The following is a 20,900-nucleotide window of genomic DNA, read 5'->3' as shown; positions in this document are numbered from 1 at the left end:
TTAAGTGTTCCCTGTATTTTTTTGAGCAGTATGTGTGTGTGTGCGTGTGTGTGTGTGTGTATATATATATATATATATATATATATTAATGATCCAGCTGGCGGCACTTAGAAAGAATGAGACTCAGTCTTTTGAAGAAACCAACGTTTCAATGCTTTATTCTGGCATTTTCGTCAGGTTGCTCTTGCATCCTGACGAAAATGCATAAACCAACGTTTCAATGCTCTATTCTGGCAAAGAATGAGGGCTATATTTAGTAAAGTGAGAGTTTTTAGAAGTGAGTTTTAGAAGAGATGTTGCCCATAGAAACCAATCAGATTCTAGCTATTATCTTCTAGAACAGGGGTGGGAACCTTTTTTTCTGCCGAGGGCCAATGTGATCTATATAACATTATTTGCGGGCTGGATGCAGGCCACGCCCCCTCCGTGTGATGTCACATAGGGGTGGGGCCACAATCAGCAGTGATTATAGCAATGCCTGGAGCATCCTGAGGATGCTCCGGTGAGCTGTAAGAGCAGCGGTGTGACCGTCTGAAGCATCCTAAGGACACCCCAGGCAGCACTTCTGCATAGATTCTGGCTGCAGGGTACCATTCTAGGCCCCTGCTAGTCAGATGAGGCTAGCAGAAAAAAAGCTCAGAGGACCAGACCAAACTATTCCAGGGGCCTTATACGGCCCCAGGGCCTGAGGTTCCCCATCCCTGTTCTAGAAGGTGTTAGTTAAATGTTAAGTAGAATCTGGTGGCTATGGGCAACATCTCTTCTAAAACTCACTTCTAAAAACTCTCACTTTAGTAAATTTACCCATGATTCTCATTCTTTCTGAGCGCTGCCGGCTGGATCTTGTATTTGGGCTACACGATCAACTTCGTGGGAGACCTTGGAGGGCGCCTATTTGCTACCATTTTTGTGCTTTATGTAAAACGTTGAGTGCCGCTTCCAACAAAATTTTATATATATATATATATATATATATATATATAGCTAAGTACACATCGTTATAATACTATAATAGCGACGTTTCAGGGCCTTTAATCAGCGCTTTTATCAAGCGTATAACACAAACTGAATAAAAATTAACAAGCTAAATAGCTTACCCCATGCAGGCCAAACCTCCGGTGTGCCTCGTGTGTGCTGCCAAACAGCAGTCGCACAGGAAACAAGTCATGCTAGGCCCCGTATATAACCATGGTGATAACAACAATAATAACAATAAAGATGCAGCTGCAAATTTGTCAAAGACCATGTTAAAACACAGTGTGTGTAATCACACTTAATAAGAGCAAATAAATGCATATAAAACGTGATAATAGCACACTTATAATAAATACAACGGTGCCACTGTGCAAAACTATAAAGAACTCATACACATACTTACTACACATATAAAAAGACAAACATATGATTCTACTTACTCTGTCCTTGAAATTAATTATAGATTTGAGCTTCTGATGGACCCTACAGTAAAGGTGTCTCTCTAATCTTGACTTCAGGCTGTATGGTACTATCCGTATGATGTAAATGTAATTCACATTGTTGTTATCTCCGCTCGTGCATTTGTTTGTGTTGAAGTTGTGTGTAGTCTCATAGGTTTGTCTTTTTATATGTGTAGTAAGTATGTGTATTAGTATTTATAGTTTTGGACACTGGCACCGTTGTATTTATTATAAGTGTGCTATTTTGTTCTTATTAGCTGCTATTATCACGTTTTATATGCATTTATTTGCTCTTACTAAGTGTGATTACACACGCTGTGTTTTAACATGGTCTTTGACAAATTTGCAGCTGCATCTTTATTGTTGTTATTATTATCACCATGGTTACATACGGGGCCTAGCATGACGTGTTTCCTGTGCGACTTCTGTTTGGCAGCGCACACGAGGCACACCGGAGGTTTGGCCTGCATGGGGTAAGCTATTTAGGCTTAGCAATTTTTATTCACTTTGTATAATACGCTTGATAAAAGCGCTAATTAAAGGCGCTGAAACGTCGCTATTATAGCTATGTGTACTTAGCATTTTTTCAGACTGAGTGCCGACGTGTGTTTTACTGTGTGACAGTGTATCCTCGTTACTGGTACTTGTAGTAGCTGTGAGTGTCAGATCGCGTGTGTGTGTGTGTGTATATATATGTATGTGTGTATGTATGTGTGTGTGTGTGTGTGTGTATGTATGTATGTATGTGTATGTATATATATATATATATATATATATATATTATATTATAATGAGATGCAAGGTGCCAATTTCATATCTATACCACTACTATTCTTCCAATACTTTTCAGCCATTCTTAAAGTATTTTTCAGCCATTATATACAGACTATTTTTCAGTCTTTTATTCTTAAATTAGCCTTTCTGTTCTCTTTCTTATTCTAGGAAGTTCAGCCACACTCTGGATTGTTACAGGCATCGGTTATAACCTTGTACACTATGTTTGTCACTTGGTCTGCTATGGCGAATGTTCCTGGTAAGCAACAACCCATTATATGAAAGCAAAGGCACAAACAAAAATACACACGCAGACACGTGTTGGGGATAGCGATTGAAATGAACATTTAGAACTGGTCAGTTTTTTTTTTTCTTTTGTTTATTTACATTACTTTAAGTGACTAGAAATCCATTAGGAATAGTAGTATGCAATTTGGGGCAAATGATCAGATGCTGAAGTACAACTACTGGCACACTAATGGCTGCGACGTTCAGTTCCTGTAGTGTCAGAGATCCACGTTTTCTAAGCATGCATTACATAAAAAAGGGAAAGAAGTGCAGCAATTGTTACTTAATATTTTTGAGAGAGATGTTGAAGCAATATGTACAGTTATCAGATGCTTTCCTCTGTTTGCTATCTCAGAAAAATATTGCAATCCCACATTGCTGGCTATTGTGAACAACGGAACAGCGGCAGTTAGCTCTTCATCTGTGGCTCAGTGGTGGGATGCTTCAAGCATTGTTGGACTTGTGATCTTCATTATATGCACTCTATTCATTAGGTGAGTTGTATAGGAAAAATCAGTCTGACCCATGTATTATCTACCTTGTCTTTCTAGGAAGGAAATGACCAATGCTAGAATAAGATTACTTTGGGTGGTACCCAAGTTACTAACATGTTCTTCCAAATTCCAGGACTCCTTTGCACCTAATTCTGTTGCATTGTAGGCCATTCCCTCCAGACCATGAACACCACTAAATATTTGTGGGATCCATATGCACTATTGCCAGTCCTTGGCCAAATCCTCGGGTGATGTCGCCACTCTCTCTGATTGTGCAATCTCTCATATGCTTACAGCCTCCGCTCCTCCAACAACCAACAAGTGAACAAGCTGATGCAAACGGAGGAAAGCTCTGGAGATGGCGGGGTCCACAGTACTGAAGATGGAGTGCACCGTGCATATGATAATGAAGAGGACAGTGTGTGCTACAGTTACAGCTTCTTCCATTTCTGCCTTTTCCTCGCCTCCCTCTACATCATGATGACGCTAACAAATTGGTATCTGTAAGTACATCCCTTTTCTCATCCGATATATTATAAACTATACTGAAAGGTGATGTGGTAAAACTGTGCTGAAACAAAGTTGAAAATGGAATTGCTTGTTGATAATAGAGGTAAATATATGACTGTCTACAGGTTTTTAAACAAATATATTGTTATCCAGTGAACAAAGAGAAATAAATGTGTTTTTTTGTTGTGAGTTAGATGTAATTAACAGTCTACTAATTACAAAATCTGGAAAAAAAATTTTGCTCCATTTTCGCATAATCTTATGATTATATATTTTTTGAATTCTATTTAAATTCTGTCGTAAAAGGTGGACACACAGACCAATTGTAGGTGGACACATTCAATATATCCGATGCTGGCGCAAGTCATTACAGAGCTGTGGGCTTGTCTAAGCTGGAAACAAATGGCCACACAAGCACATGAATGTCCTCTATTAATTGATTTGCCAACATCACCTGGCTATCAGATAATTTAGGGGAGAATGGGGGGAGGGGGTTCAATTTGATGCAATTTGTCCAGTAATTAGCAAGTGTGTTGCCAAGATTATTGTGGGCTTCATATGGAAGGATGGGGGGTATATTCCCTCCATCACTGCTCTGCTTAGGAGCAGTAAACCATTGCTGCACGCTGCGCGCAGCATGCCCTTGCCATTGTATACATGGAATGGTATTCAAGAGGCGGGTTTAGGGAGGGGAAATGTGGTATACTGGTCACAGCCCTGAAATGTGACCATGCCGCCGTCTCATGTGCTTATGGACTTGGAAGATCAAATGTGAAGACTTACCTACTTTGTTTTCCGGGAGCTCTGGGAAGTTCAGGTGTGAGGAGTATGGCCAATCTCATCCTGGTGGCCCTATTATGTAATGCTTCAATTTGTGGCAATACATTAAGGGCGTGGGGCCATGATGTGATTCACAGCGAACCACTTCATCTGGCCTTAGCCCTGCCCACTTCACAGGAGAATTGGACATAATCCGGGAGGGATGTCTTCTCTCATTCAAATTCAAAAGTCTCCCGATAGTAGGCAAGTACAGGTTGAGTCTCCCATATCCAAATATTCCGAAATACGGAATATTTTTGGCATGACTGAGATGGTGAAATCTTTGATTTTTGATGGATCAATGTACACAAACTATGTTTAAGGCACAAAATTATAAAAAAAAAAAGTATAAAATGACCTATAGGCTGTGTGTATAAGAAACATAAATGAATGTTTGTACACAAACTTTGTTTGAGCCACAAAATTATTGAAAGTATTGCATAAAATTACCTTCAGGCTGTGTGTATAAGGTGTATATGAATCAAAAATGCATTCTCTGTTTAGATTTGGGCCCTATTCCTAAGACATTTCAATATGGTATGCAATTATTCCAAAATACCCTTGGTCCCAAGCATTTTGGATATGGGAGACTCAGCCTGTATACTTTTTGTTCTAATTCCACAGTTTCAAAACTTGGGAGGTATAAAACACCACCATTTTTTGGGGGGGGGGTATCGGAAATGTTCAATTCAAGTCTGGCAGAATACACCTTACCTGCTTTATTGATATTTAGGGGATATGGGTGGCGCCAAAGGCAGGGCCGAAACTAGGCTATCCGTCACATGGTGCAAGGCAGCAATTTTGCGCCCCCTCCCTTCCGGTACCTGGATTTTGTCCTTGCTCCTCCACAAGGCAGTGCACTACTCAGATGTTCCTGGTATAGTGACTTACATTATTCCACACACCATAATGCCCATTGCACATTATGCCACACACTGTAAAGGTGCATACACACTAGACGATATGCTCCCTGAGCGATATCGTCTAGTGTGTCCCCGGCAGGCTGTGCTCAATGTCGTTCATGACATTGAGCACAGCCGCTGAACGATATCATTAGCGATATCGTTCAGCGCCGGGCTCTCTCACCCATTCCCTGACATGCAGCAACCTGACGAGGTCGTCAGGTTGGCCTGCATGTCAGCCCGATGAACGAGGATGACGAACGACCTGCGGGAACGCGCGTCGTCGTCATCGTTCATCTTTTTTGTGTTAAAAATGGCCGATAAAGTGGACGACTGAACGATAACGATATCGTTCAGTCGTCCACTTTAATCGCCCAGTGTGTACGCACTCTAATGCCTATTACCAAAGTGCCACTTACATATTTGCCCGACACCATTTTATATCCCACAGTAAGGCTTCTAAATACTGTAAAATTACCTGCTCGTTGCCAGGGGGTTTATGGTCGTTGCCAGGGGTTTCATGCTCATTGCCTTGGAGGTTTCATGCTCGATGTCAGGGGATTTATGCTCGTTGCTGGGGGGGTGCCATGCTCGTTGCCGGGGGGGGTGCCATGCTCGTTGCCGGGGGATTTCATGGGAGAAGATACAGCTTTCAGCATCTTCTCCCGGCAGGGCCAGCGTTCCGGGCACTTCTGCGCTCTGCTAACACACTAGAGTTCCCGTAGGACCTCTAGCATCTGTCTCTTCCTTGGCGGTGGCCATTTTTGGATGGCCGTTTTCAGCAGAGTCCATGCGGACGGCCAGCCGGGTGGCTGTCAGCTTTTTTCACCCACCCCCCCGCGCAATCCCCACCCGGTGCACGTTCACCTCTAGCCCCCCCCCCCTAGTTGCCGCCCTGCCAAAGGGTATACTTTCTTTTGGGAAGTCCACAAAGGAAGTTAGAGGTAATCACAAAATTGACTGTTGTAAGTGTTCTCATATAGAAACAATAATTCCCAAATAAACACCATACAATATATTTCCATAACTTATGCTAGCGGCGTGTACACTGTTAACAGGGCAGTGTAACTTGGTGGCTTATGAAATTTCGCAGGATGAACAAGGCCATCAATCAGGTACTGTTAATTTACTGTAGTCTGTTTGTACTAAGGGGCTGATTTTGAGTTGAGGTAAAAATTAGCAAGTAGCACTGGTAAGACCATGCTGCACTACAGGTTTGGCAAATGTAAAATGTGCAGAGAGATTTATATGTGAGAGGGGTGTGTCCAAACTGAAATTTAAGTTGTCTGTCCAGCCAGTGATGAGGTTGGGGGTGGCGTAGATTGAGGTGGCCCAGCATATTCTGAGTCCGATAAACTAATACCTATTATATTTTAATGATCAAGCACTTTTTGTTTATTGTCCCCAGGCCAGGGTCCTCTGATTATTCCATGTCCAGCCCTTGGTCAGCGGTGTGGGTGAAGATTACTTCCAGCTGGGTTGGACTCCTCCTTTACCTGTGGACATTGGTTGCTCCCGTGATTCTCTCTGACAGGGACTTCAGCTGATCTAATAAAGCAACTAACCCTTCACATCTATCTGCTTGTTTTTGTTTTCTTTTGTTTAGTTTTTTTTCACTCTAAATACCTCATTCTTCACCATTTGTATAATTTTTTTTCCTGGCCTGGATAACATTATGCTCTTGCAGCTGCTGCTTACATGTCCTGTTTAGATTAAGTCTCAAACTCTGTCCTCAGGATCCCAAACAGTTCATGTTTTCCAGGTCACCTTGCAGGTGCACAGATGTATTCATTACTCACTTAGGCCCCCATTTATTAATGATCACTATTGCAATGCGATCTGGGCATGACCTTATTGCCCACGATCGTATTGCAATATACGATCATAGCTCCCCGAATGTATCATCCGGCACATGCAGGGACACTGGCTCCGAAAGGAGCTCGTCCCGGAGATCTGCCGGGACTGCTGTGCATGCGCAGTCATGCTTGACTGCACATGCATGGCCGCCATTGCAGGGAAGGGTTCTGGAGGAAACCTCCCACGGCTATTAATGCGCAGTGTAGTACAGATGGCGTTAGCTACCGGGGCCAATATCTGGAATGCATCGCATTCTGGATGTTGATACATTTGGCAGCATAGCATCCCCCGTAGAAACCTATGGGGGATGTGGCTGCCTGAGGGAATGGAGGGATCACAGCAGGTATCGGAGGTACCTGCTGTGGTCTCTCCTCCAAACATCCGGGGGAATCTTAATATATGTGGTTAACCCCCTGAAAATGGGTGTTTTCGGGGATTATACCTCAAATATACAATGTTAAATGGGCCTTTAACATGTTTTAAAAGATCCACAGGTAGTGCTAAATATTCACTTGTAATTCTGTGAGGATACATGGAAAACATGAACTGTTTAGGGTCCTGAGGACCAAGTTTGAAAACCTATGGATTAGGTCATCCTGTTGACCCAGTCACCCATACCACCTGTTTTGTAATCAAGGCACATGGCTATGTATTTTTTTGTTAATATCCGTTTTATATAATATTGTCATACTTATTTATAGTTTGGCCCTCACTTCGCTGCAGCCCGCCCCTAGGATACACTGACATGCACAATTGTGTAACTGTAGAAGAATTAAACTACCAGAAGCCTTACAGAAATTATTTTTCCTGCTTTTATCTACTTTTGTAAAATATATTTTATATTGCTTTGTGATGTCTGTAACATTATAAATAAACTGTAAATGTTTTGGCATATTTTAATTTCAATATTAAATTTTCCAAGCCAGTGCAAAATCTAACCACAGTGAATACATTTATAATTAAACATCTTGAAGTACGATGTGTACAGTTGTGAACTTGTGACACTTCAAGAAGTGGTCGCACCAGGCCTTATGGTTCCTATCAGATCACATGGTCAGGAAGCCGCTTGATTGCCTAGCAATAAAGCCAATGGTGTCATCATGCAATAGGGATTCAACCAGATAATACATAGTAACAAGTTTTGGGGCAGGGCAAAATGTGAGCTTCTCTGGTCTAACAATTTTATATTAATAAAATATATTTGCTAAGTTGGTACCATTTGTGTCAATCATATGGTTTCTAGAATTGGTGTTTTGCTGAGGATTACTGCCCCCCAGCACCTTTTCTTCTAATCCTACCAGCGGTCCGGGATGTGGTATTCTGGCTGTCAGAATTTCGGCGCCGGAATCCCGACACCTGTCAGGTAAGTAGTAGGGTTAGCTTTAGATACTAGGGGGAGAGGTAAGGTTTAGGCACCAGGAACTGAGAGGGAGGGGGGAGGGGGTTAGGATACTGACAACTGTTGGTCGGTATCCTAACCCTTTCGGGATGCTGGCATCAGGATTTTGAAAGTGGTGGCCGCATTGTTCACAGGGAGGGAGGACACTAGGCTGGATGGGAGGAGTGGGGGAAGGGGAGAAGAGTGATATATGAGAGGGACACAGGGCTAGATACAGTGAGATGGGGGTGCACTGGGATGGATGGGAATGCAGTGAGATTGGGGTGGGAAGGGGGAACACTGGGCCTAATGGGTTGGGCACTGTTACTGGGCTGGCTGGTTTTTTAAGAGGTTGGGCAGTGATAAGGGGGCTGGTTGTGGAGGGATGGAGTCAGTGAGATTGTGGGGCTTTGGGGGGGGGACACTGGGCTTGAAGGGGGAGACACAGGAATTGGAGCACTTGCCTGGGATTGTTGTAGTGCCAGTGTCCAAAGCCACAGCAGCACCTCCCGGTGCCGGCTGCTGCTGGGATCTGGGAGGCAGGCGCTGAGGATCAGGAGCAGGGTTGAGAGTGGTGTGGTGCATGGCGTGGCCCAGTTGGGTGGGACTGCCGGGCCGTCAGTCTCAAGCAGCTGCCTGAACAGAGGCTGCTGAACTGATTGGAGGCGGGGCCTATCTCCAGCACAATGAACATGAGCTGAGGCCGGGCCACCTCCCGATCAGCGCTGGCCGGGACACATTGTTTTTTTTTATATCTTTTTTTTTTTTTTTTAAATAATAAAATAGAAAAAAAAAAAGATTTTTAGTGGCCCCAAAATGGTCCGGACCACTGGGGAAAATCACGGTGAAGTCTACTGCCAATTCGATCCTGGTAATAACACTGACAATTTAATAAGGCGTCCATACATTTATTGCGAAACCTTAACAGCCATCTTACTTCTAAGTTAACCTCAAAAAATAAACACTGACCACCATAGCTTTGGTTCAAATGAAATGTATTTATTAATTGCAAGCCCTTATTTAAATAACGAGTGTCGAAGGCGCTACCAGAACCCAGCTCTAGCCAAATACCGCTTAACAAAAAATGGAGTCGACTAAAAATCCTTTCCCTTTCAATATGCGCAACCTATTGTTATTCATTATATCGCCCGTACTTGCAGGGCAACCAGACGATATTGTCAGGTTCTGCAAGTACTGGGATGAGGGAGGGTGCAGTCACTGAATGATAAGTCACCCTCCCTCATCCCAGTACTTGCAGAACCTGACAATATCGTCAGGTTGCCCTGTGAGACAAATGCTGGATCAAGCAGAACTTGTCTGGTACTTTCTTAAGCAACATCCCCAGAGGGGAAATGCACAAGCCAAGCACGGGTTCCCTATCAAAAGGACCACACATGCATCAGTTTAATCTCTGCTTCCACCTTCTGTCTTACCACCGACTGCAACTCCCTTGTCGCCCGGATCTGACTGAGCACCCCCTCCACTGAACCAACATTCTTTGGGCGGTATTCAATTGTTTAAGCGCGCCCAATCTCCTGTCTAAAGTGACAGGAGATAGAGGGGTGCTATTCAATTGATGCCCATTTGCACACTGATCGCGCCCATAGTGGTCGGGTTTAGCTGCGTAAAATGGCTACCCCCGACCAAAGAGCTTGGTGCGATCACAAAAAGTGCTGTTTGGGCGGCCCTGAGGGGTGCGAGCTGAAATGGTGCGCCGGCAGATACCGCCCAACAGGAGCAACAATTGAATAGCTCCTGTTGTGCGTGTAGATAGGCGAAACAATTGAATTCTGCCCTTTGGCTGAATGTCCGACTTCGCAATACGATACGAGTGTTGAAAGCGGCAGCTTGAGCCCCTTGGCAAAAGTTAAAACATTTTCTCTTGGCCGCATAACCAGGGTCACCCTTCACAGATGTATTAGGATTCCTAAACTTTTACTTTGCTGCGTGACTTCTAACCACACCTCAACATCCTTAAAAAGGCATGACTGAATTCCCGTCGTGCTTCCAACGGAACTTCTCGTCATAATCCCTCCACACGTACCCCGAGAGCCCAGGAACATTTCGTGAACTAAGTAAATCTACTTAGCATGTTCATGTACTCTCCAGGTCTGTTTTCTAAATAGGAAACCGCAAAAATCAAAATTCCCCAAATCCATTGATAGTAACTACGGAAAGAATTCTCACCCACACCCCCTGTCTTTTTAGCTTTATCAAAGGCCTGCCTCATATCCCCTGTAAGGGTGAACACATGAACAAACTTCCCCTTTTTAATTTTCTCCTTAATTTTCTTTTTTCTCAGACCCCTAGTTATTGCTGTATTAGCGCAGTGCACCATATGTGAGAACTGAACAGTCTCCGCAGACGCAACTGACCTATCCAGTCCAGGGGGGTTTCTATAATGGGTGCAGGGTGGCCATTTTCCCGGTGTTATGTGCAGTAGGGAAAATGGCTGCAGCGCCATTTTCCTGAGGACCTGCGCTTGCGTGTAGACTCTGGGCACACTGCAGCCGGCCGCAGGAGAGAAACGAGGGAGCCCTGAATAGAGACTGCACACTGGGCCCCTCCTTTCTTGAAACGCCCTCCGGTCCCTTGCCTTTCACCGTTCTTTTAGCAATGCGATTCGCAATTAATTTAGCCAATTTCCGCGGGCACCTGAGGGATCCCGAGAATTTGCTACTAGCAGAAGAGTCAGATGAGGAACTATCATATAAATCTTGTGAAACAGCATGCTTAGCGGATCCTGACGGACCTGGAAGCTCAGAGTCGCCTGTTCAGTCTGTCAGGGCTACAGCAGGGGCGCCAATCGCTGGCATCCCTTCTTCACCGACCGTCCGTCTCTTGCACTGAACTACTTCTTCAGGAGCCATAGGCGACTGAGTACCGCTAGACAGAACCTCAGAGGTGGGAACAGGCATAAGAATAGGAGGTGGGGGAACGGGCGCCGTGCTGGTAGGGGGGGCAGACTGGGCTGGGGGTGATAGAAGAGCAGGGGAGGTGAGGCCAGGAGGGGGAGGGATTTGGCTGTGGCGTGTTAAGGGGGAATTGATCATGTAGAAAAAGGACCAGGGGGCCCGAAAGCCAGCCAAGGGTAATACAGGCTAGGCGACGGCTGTGAATGGGCAAACTCAGGCTGCCAAAAGGAGGTTGACCTAGGGATGGGCTAGGGGTAGTGAAAGTTTCATAAGGTGCAGATAGCGCTACTCCAGTGTTAAACCCTGCTATTTACCTGGGTTGGATTGCCGGGTCACTCGACCCGGCGATCCAACCCTCTCCCCTTTTACACCAAGGAGCTGCCTGGGTTAACCCTGCAATAACCCGGGTTTCAGCTCCGGTGTAAAAGGGGTATAAGAGTCCTAAATTTTTGTGATTGCTCGGTATCAGGTCATCTGATGCTAGGTTGCCAGGTAGCCTTCTCTGTGGTGGAGGGTTTGTCATTTGCTGGCAAGGAACCAGACACCCTAGGGGGGGGTGTGCATAATTAAGTGACTATTTAAGACTGGATTTGAAAGTTGTGTGGGAGGGAAGGCGCTACTGACAGTGGCCACATGTGGCCTAAGTGGTCGATGTGGGGCACTTACCGAAACCCTGCTGTGAGAACAGCGCACTCCGGGTCTTGATGACCTCGAGTGCGCTGCAAGCCGGCCGATTGGTCCGGCTTCAGTGGCGTTTGGAGATGACGTCCTCTCCAAGCGTCCACTTTCACGCCGGGTCTATGGAGACCCGACTCCGGTGTGAGCGGCGTCGACTCGGGAATATCCCGAGTCGGCACCGGCTAAATTCCGAGTCTGATCTGGATAGGAACTCCGTTCCAACTCCGGGTCAGACACGGAATTTTGGTGGAAAGGGGTATTATATAGCTTCATGCTTATGCAGCTCTCAGGTAGTCTAGTCTGGTTCAGTCCACACAATGGCTGCCTCCCGTGTGTGTAGATGAAAATGTTGTTTTACGAAATTTGATATACATGGAGAGAAATAGAAAAGTCTGCTACATAAATGCACACACCAGCTACTCTTTCTCTTATCACTAGGGGGTGGCAAAGAGCAGTTAATGAAAATAATATCACACTCATGGATGTGCTGTATAAAATCAATGTGACAAACAGATGGCAGCAGTAACAATGCCTTGTGAAGACACTGAATATCCAGAGAGTGACAGTCATTCCAGGCCAGTTTGGTGAGGTGACAAGAGAGTAGTTTTTCACCCTAATGTCCTTTTTGAGGCCTATTTTATCCAAGAGTATTGTGTACAAGATTTCTAGTGTGTGTGTAATAATACAAAAAATGTATTATCACACCGCTATAGCATGTATCACTTTGCTTATGCAGACACATGCTTCAATGACGTTTCAAGTAAAAATATGACATAAGTTCTTTAATAGTGATCTAAGAGACTCAGAAGACTGGACCATTGGCGGCCAACTTTGCAGACTGTTTAGTATTCACTAGGCTACTATTTCCAAAAGAATTTTCATTTGGCAAATCAGATGTTACCTACCAATTTGATCATCAAAACAAATTCTCTAGGCTACTTGATTAGATTTTCATGGAAAGCAAAGCTGGCCCTAGGCATAGGCATTATATAGCCTGGGGGAATCTGGAATGCCTAGGGACATCCCAAGCCAAGAGCCTGCAACAGATTGGGGCAAAAGGATGGCGTGTGAGCCGCTGCCGCGATCAGATCTCAGCTCTGATCGGGCAGCAGTCACAATCAGCTGCAGCGCATGCCTAGTCACAGCAGCTCCTCCCTCCCATGAGCCTTTGCAGAGCTCGAGTCACTCCTCTAGTCCTCATGGCTCTTCCTCCAGCAGGCTTCACTCCACACAGCAAGGACCCTGGAAAAACAGGGTTTAGCAGCAGTTGTCTGTACTTACTATCCCTGTGCCGTGCCAGGGTTGCCGACATTCTGGCTGTCTCTTCCGTGAGGGAGCAGTCAGATTGGCATAGCAGGGAGCGTGGCCGACACAAGGCCGGACAGCTTACCCGGCATTTGCGATTGCCTTTTACAAAATGACGCCGTTTCTTTTTTGAAAAAGACCTGCAGTGACAGCTTGAAACGCGTTGGTTATAAGGAACTTGCTGGATAACAAAACCGGGGACCTGGCATTATTTCTCAATATATCAGGTCATTACCTTTTTTTTACTCCTTTGGATTATGTGTTTATTGTTTTATGTCCGTGTATGTTACTATATATTATTAAAAACATCATACTATACACGCCACTACTCCTTTCTTTGAGGAATTACCATATGGAGATAAGTTATAAGAGAAACTCCGCCGATAACTGAAAGAAACCTTTATATGCAGGAAGCAGAATATTTATTACGTGAGTAGGGTACGCATAACCCAATCCCCTTGTGTGAATACTGCATACATACAGAAAATCAACTGAATGAATTAAAGGGAAAAAGAAACCTTTTGGGGATAACATTTATTTATTTGAATGTGAGTCGGGGTACGTTCTCACCATACCTGACCAACTAACAGAACCACATCACTTCCGCAAATTTATAGTATACAGACATCTTTGAAGAAAACCTATTACCCTTTTTTTAAGATGATTTTCTTTGTGTTTTTTCTCTTTCATGCATTTATTGGATAACGTTTGGAGACCTTAAGAATTCTACATATAAGGGAACATACATCAGGATCTTCTATTCGCAACAAAGGACTAAGTACTAATTGTTTTATTTTGAATATCCAGCGCCATTCGGCCACACAAATATTTTTCTTTTATCACTCATTTAATTCCTGTCTGAACAATACCACTTTGTCTTGGCAAGTTAATGAAACTGCACAGTGCAGTCAGCCACCTGCACATCTGATCCATTACTGCTTAGGGCAACCGCTGACTGCATCATCTCTAGCAAAGAAATCAAGATGTTGGGAAGGTGTAGTACATCTGTTTTGTTCATTAATATAGTGTACTATGTTTAAGTTTAATTTGGTTGCATTAAGGGTTGTTTATGGTATCCTCTCCCATCCCAAAATGAATGATTCTTCATCCAAACTCACAAACAATTGCTTGTATATTATAATAGGCCAGTGGTGGCGAACCTACGGCACGCATGCCAGAGGGGGCACTCAGAGCCCTCTCTGTGGACACATGCCGTCGCCCCAGCTCAGCGCGGGGCCGGGCTGCTCTTCTCCGTGCGCCTAAAGACATCCAGCCAGCACTCTACACAGCACAGGCTGAGGGAAATAGCACAGGAGGTGACATCTGTCTCTGGATCAGGTTTGGTGGTCTCGGGTTATGGGTGCCGCTGGGCCGGAGGCCACGCTATTTTTTTCTTTTTCTTCAATTTGGTGAGCGCGGGTCGGAGGGACGGTGCAGGGGCTGTGGCGCGATGAGCGGTGGGTGGGTGGGTGTGTGTGTTAACTAGGGATGTGGCTGTATAGATGTCTATGGAGCATAATATATTATAACTACAGTCAGGTGCATAAATATTGGGACATTGACAGAATTTTCATATTTTGGCCTCTATTCACCACCACAATGGCTTTGAAATGAAACAAACAAGATGTGCATTAACTGCAGACTTTCAGATTTAATTTGAGGGTAATTACATCCAAATCAGTTGAACGATGTAGGAATTACAACAGTTTCTATATGTGCCTCCCACTTTTTAAGGGGCCAAAAGTAATGGGACTATCAACTCAAAAGCTATTTCATGGACAGGTGTGGGCTATTCCCTCGTTATTTCATTATCAATTAAGCAGGTAAAAGGTTTGGAGTTGATTCTAGGTGTGACATTTGCAATCAGTTGCTGTCGACTCTCAATATGAGATCCAAAGAGCTGTCACTATCAGTGAAGCAAGCCATCATTAGGCTGAAAAATCAAAACAGACCCATCAGATAGATAGCAAAAACATTAGGTGTGGCCAAATCAACTGTTTGGAACATTCTTAAAATAAAGAATGCACCGGAGCTCAGCAACACCAAAAGACCCGGAAGACCACGGAAAACAGCTGTGGTAGATGACAGAAAAATTATTTCCCTGGTGAAGAAAAACCCCTTCACAACAGTTGGCCAAATCAAGAACACTCTCCAGGAGGCAGGTGTATATGTATCAAAGTCAACAATCAAGAGAAGACTTCACAAGAGTGAATATAGAGGGTTCACCACAAGATGTAAACCGTTGGTGAGCCTCAGAAACAGGAAGACTAGATTAGAGTTTGCCAAAACTACATCTAAAAAAGCCATTACAGTTCTGGAACAACATCCTATGGACAAATGAGACAAAGATCAACTTGTACCAGAGTGATGGGAAGAGAAGAGTATGGAGAAGGAAAGGAACTGCTCATGATCCAAAACATACCATCTCATCAGTGAAGCATGGTGGTGGTAGTGTCATGGCGTGGGCATGTATGGCTGCCAATGGAACTGGTTCCCTTGTATTTATTGATGATGTGACTGCTGACAAAAGCAGCAGAATGAATTCTGAAGGGTTTCGGGCAATATTATATGCTCATATTCAGTCAAATGCTTCAGAACTCATTGGACGGGGCTTCACAGTGCAGATGGACAAAGACCCGAAGCATACTGGAAAAGCTATGTTATGCAATGGCCAAGTCAATCCCCTGACCTGAATCCGATTGAGTATGCATTTCACTTGATGAAGACAAAACTGAAGGGAAAATGCCCCAAGAACAAGCAGGAACTGAAGACATTTGCAGTAGAGGCCTGGCAGAGCATCACCAGGGATGAAACCCAGCGTCTGGTGATGTCTATGTGTTCCAGACTTCAGGCTGTATGTAATTGCCTGCAAAGGATTTGCAACAAAGTATTAAAAAGTGAAAGTTCGATTTAGGATTGTTTAGTTTGTCCCATTACTTTTGGCCCCTTACAAAGTGGGAGGCACATATAGAAACCTTTGTAATTCCTACACCGTTCACCTGATTTGGATGTAATTACCCTCAAATTAAATCTGAAAGTCTGCAGTTAAAGCACATCTTGTTTGTTTCATTTCAAAGCCATTGTGGTGGTGAATAGAGGCCAAAATATGAAAATTCTGTCAATGTCCCAATATTTATGCACCTAACTGTATATTGCAGAACATGAACTGGGGGCACAACCATGGGGCATTATATGATTTGGGGCATAACTATATTGTAGAACATGAACTGGGGGCATAACTATGGGGAAAACCTTAGTATTCAGGTTCATTTGCCGTGTTGGCACTTTGCGATACATAAGTGGGTTTTGAGTTGCAGTTTGGGCACTCCGTCTCTAAAAGGTTCACCATCACTGTAATAGGCTATGTGCTCAAGTTTCCCAAGGGCCAGTCTGGGTTTTAGGGACCTATATATCAAGCTGATTTTTACATGTACTAATGGCACAATGCAGATTTCACAGAAATCTCCGGCAAAGTGCTAATTAGCACTTCAGATCGCAGTCCCCATTATTGTCAATTGAGACTATGATCTATCCCGTGTACTACACTCCAAAAAAACAAAGCTGTTTGGAGTTTAGCCCCGGAAGTTTACACCATCTTCAGATACTACTGTTTTAGCCTATGGGGCAGGAGAGAGAACTTTCGATCTCTCCCCTGCAGCCCCTGGCCGACTCCGGAAGCTGACACTGTACGCATAACCCCCGGGGAAATCTTTCACTTCTGTGAAAGACCTCCTAAATGCCGGAAACGCTGTTACTGCAACTGCATTCCTGCGAGTTCCCCTTGGTACATAGCCAGGATATTTCATTAAAAATTTTAATATTCCCGTTGAGAAGGATACATAATCACAGCAGTGGCGCGATTATTAGTACATACTGTAGATCACTTAATACTGGAACTGGGAAAAAAATGGCTGAAATGTTACAGATGAAATGACTGAGTAGCCTGATAAATCATCATGTTGATAAATAAGGTATACGAACACGTAACAATTAAGTAACAAATATTACAAAATAAAAATGTGTCTATATATCCTATTGATCATGCTAGTAGCAGGAGGTGCATGAATGAAGTACAGGGAATGCAGTACATTGTAAACCCACTCTACCTTTATATACATTACCTCCCTCCATACAATGTCCCATGCACAGACACTATCATAATTATTATATTTCTTACATCATTGTATTTAATAAAAGTAATGCACGTTCCCCATGTCACACAGCGGCCGCTCAGTCTCCCCTGCTGCTATCTCACACCACAGAGAGGGAAGCAGCGCCGTTATTGGGAATAGGTTACATATAGTTTCCCCCTCTTTTAAATAATGGGTGCGTCCCAGCACTCACTACACGAGACTGTAACTGAGCACTACCTTTTTTGTAACCGGGAGGTTCTGTAGCTCCCCTACACCCAAGTGGGCGCGTCCGACCAATTCCAGTGGGCTGTAACTATCTAGCTCTACTACGTTAAACACGGTGGCGGCCCCGGCCTCTGCCACTCTCCCCCTTTACTCCGCCTCCTTAGTGGGCGCGGCCAGGCTCTGGATGACAGCGCCTGAAGGCGGGCTGTACCATTTCCCCCTTGCAGGGGTTCTTCATGTAGGTTGTAGCGGCTGGGCACCAGGTGTGAGGTGTTGGGATGTGAGCGGACATGTCAGCCCCGGCTCCTCCAGCTTCTCTGCCCGGGGCTGCCTGCTGGGAAACGGCGGCTGCAGCAGCGTGACGTCATCAAAGCTCTGGGCTGGAGAAATGACATCATTTGCGTGAGTGCAGCCTGACAGGGCCTCTCTCTCAGTGTATACACTTCTATCTGTGAGTGTCCCTCAGGTGCATTGTGTTCCCGCATATGTATGGATATAAATGTGTGTGTGTGTGTGCATGTGGTCATGTATTGTGCATGGTACATTGCGTTCTAGTGACCCACTACTACATTGCTGTCATTCATCTAATCGGTCGCTAGCAGTGGTTGAGGTGCGAAACCCCTTCCAGCAGGAGCCGGGTACCTTGGTGGCTTCATTCTTTATGGTGGCACCTGCCTAGACACATGTCGCATGGTTCATTTATTCATAACACACTTGGTAACATTTCTGTAATATGCTGTACAGTAGCAGGATCATAAGTTTATTTTAATTAATTTCCCAGTTACCCTTTTTTTTTGTAAACATGCAGCCTGGTTACATGATACATAAATGTGACTTGTCAATTAAGGACACACATACATTTCTCTGGCTCTGAGGCTGGCTGATTTTGATCTGCTAAAAAGATATGTAACCTAATCACCTGGTCCTCAATTAAAGTGACCATTCATGTATTGTCAGCCATACCTGACACAATGGGTAGGAATCGCTGAGGTGACAAGAGTATGTTTTATACATCATTGTATATGATGGAGTGGCTCCACTAGCTGCTCCTCAATCCCACTATAGGTTCCGGAGCTCCTCTATTACATAATACACTTATTATTATTATTATTATTATTATTTAAAAAAAAATAATAATAAAAAAAAAAAAAAAAAAAATATATATATATATATATATATATATATATATATATATATACAGGTTGTCTCCCATATCCAAATATTCCGAAATACGGAATATTTTTAGCATGACTGAGATAGTGAAAACTTTGATTTTTGATGGTTCAATGTACACAAACTTTGTTTAAGGCACAAAATTATTAAAAATAAAGTATAAATTGACCTATAGGCTGTGTGTATAAGGTGTATATGACACATAAATAAATTTCACGTATGTACACAAACTTTGTTTGAGCCACAAAATTATTGAAAATATTGTATAAAATTACCTTCAGGCTGTGTGTATAAGGTGTATATAACACATAAATGCGTTCTGTGTTTAGATTTGGGCCATATACCTAAGACATTTTAATATGATATGCAATTATTCCAAAATACGGAATATTCCGATATCCAAAATACCCCTGGTCCCAAGCATTTTGGATATGGGAGACTCAACCTGTGTGTATATGTGTATATGTATGTGTGTATAAAATATATATGTATATATGTTGAGTCTCCCATATCCAAATATTCCGAAATACGGAATATTTTTAGCATGACTGAGATAATGAAACCTTTGATTTTTGATGGTTTAATGTACACAAACTTTGTTTACGGCACAAACTTATTAAAAATAAAGTATAAAATGACCTATAGGCTGTGTGTATAAGGTGTATGTGACATATACATGAATTTCTTGTATCCACACAAACTTTGTTTGAGCCACAAAACTATTGAAAATATTTGTATAAAATTACCTTCAGGCTGTGTGTATAAGGTGTATATGAATCATAAATGCATTCTGGGTTTAGATTTGGGCCCTATTCCTAAGACATTTCAATATGGTATACAATTATTCCAAAATACGGAATATTCCGATATCCAAAATACCCCTGGTCCCAAGCATTTGGATATGGGAGACTCAACCTGTATTCCCTGTGGGTCCTGAATTGAAAGGTGTATGGACTTTTTAATTACTTCTATGTAACCAATGCATGCTCTTTAACATTCCAAGCACAGCTTCACTGAAAACATTTCCTAGTTCTCTTGTCAATCTACAAATAACTGTAGCCCTCTCATTTATTCCATATTACATTAAGATATTCATGTTTTAATTATATAAATAGACACTTCCTAAAACAATTCCATGGATAATGCATGTAAGATATGTATTTTATACTTATCGGTATATCATGAGCATAACACACCAGTTAAGGAGCTTTCAACTGTCAGCTTAGTGTCCTGGACTGTAATCCAAAGGAGAAAGAAAAGTTGGACAGAAATATTCTGTTTGTCAGGTGCATGTGATAATGGGATTGTCAGGCTATTCTACATTCTTGCTCTTCTTTCCCTTCTGTTACAGTATATTAAACCATTGTGTAATTAAGGTTTTGCTGCATGTGAGAAATATAGTTTACTATCAATTCATGGATCTACATACTAAACTGGAGTAACACTTTATTCCTTCTACATGTCCAGGAAAATAGTTTCAGGTGTTCATTAAGATACATAAACAACACCAATGCATAATTAAGTATTTATAAAAAATTAAAGTGATGTTTTTCTACCTATTCACTTTTTAGTGTACCATTCCCAGTAATGGGTTATACAATTTTAGCAATGCATTATAATGCTTGAATGATGAGCTAATAGTATACTTGCCTATTTTTTGATGGTCCCCTCAGGTATAAACTGGGTGTGTGGCGCAGCTCCTTGTAGGATGTCCCTGCTGCACAAGTGCCACCATTTTTATGCACAGTAGATGGCATTACGATGATCCAAATCACTTTAAGTCCCACTTCATTAAGGATCTGCTAGGCTGGTGTACTCTCCCAGGAGTACAGGAAAACTCCCCAAAATTTGCAAACATGGCTGGAGAGTAGGCAAGTATGGTTAGCGTGGTCACAGCACAATACATGTTATTGGTAATAGTGCATGTAGAACATGCATTCTTATCCATTTTACCAAAGCATGCTTTTCAGTAATTAAGACCTAAATGCTACTTCAGCTGTGTTCTTATTGCAC

The 20,900-nt window shown here is 43.1% G+C and overlaps 1 protein-coding gene across 1 annotated transcript in view; it reads left to right on the top strand.

Moving 5' to 3' along the window:
- Window positions 1–7,972, top strand: part of SERINC2 (serine incorporator 2) — a 63,927-nt gene extending 55,955 nt beyond the window's left edge. Inside the window, exons 7-10 of the mRNA XM_088459969.1 lie at window positions 2,379–2,469; window positions 2,854–2,992; window positions 3,289–3,495; window positions 6,632–7,972. Coding sequence (XP_088316095.1) covers window positions 2,379–2,469; window positions 2,854–2,992; window positions 3,289–3,495; window positions 6,632–6,770 — 576 coding nt within the window. The 3' untranslated portion in view covers window positions 6,771–7,972. The remainder of the gene's footprint in view (window positions 1–2,378; window positions 2,470–2,853; window positions 2,993–3,288; window positions 3,496–6,631) is intronic.
- Window positions 7,973–20,900: the final 12,928 nt, after the last annotated feature.

The sequence above is a fragment of the Taudactylus pleione genome, unplaced genomic scaffold (assembly GCF_031769625.1).
Source record: "Taudactylus pleione unplaced genomic scaffold, aTauple2 ptg000959l, whole genome shotgun sequence".
Taxonomy (NCBI): domain Eukaryota; kingdom Metazoa; phylum Chordata; class Amphibia; order Anura; family Myobatrachidae; genus Taudactylus; species Taudactylus pleione.
Note: the sequence above shows the minus strand (reverse complement) of the source record. Positions and strands in the feature narration are given on the sequence as shown.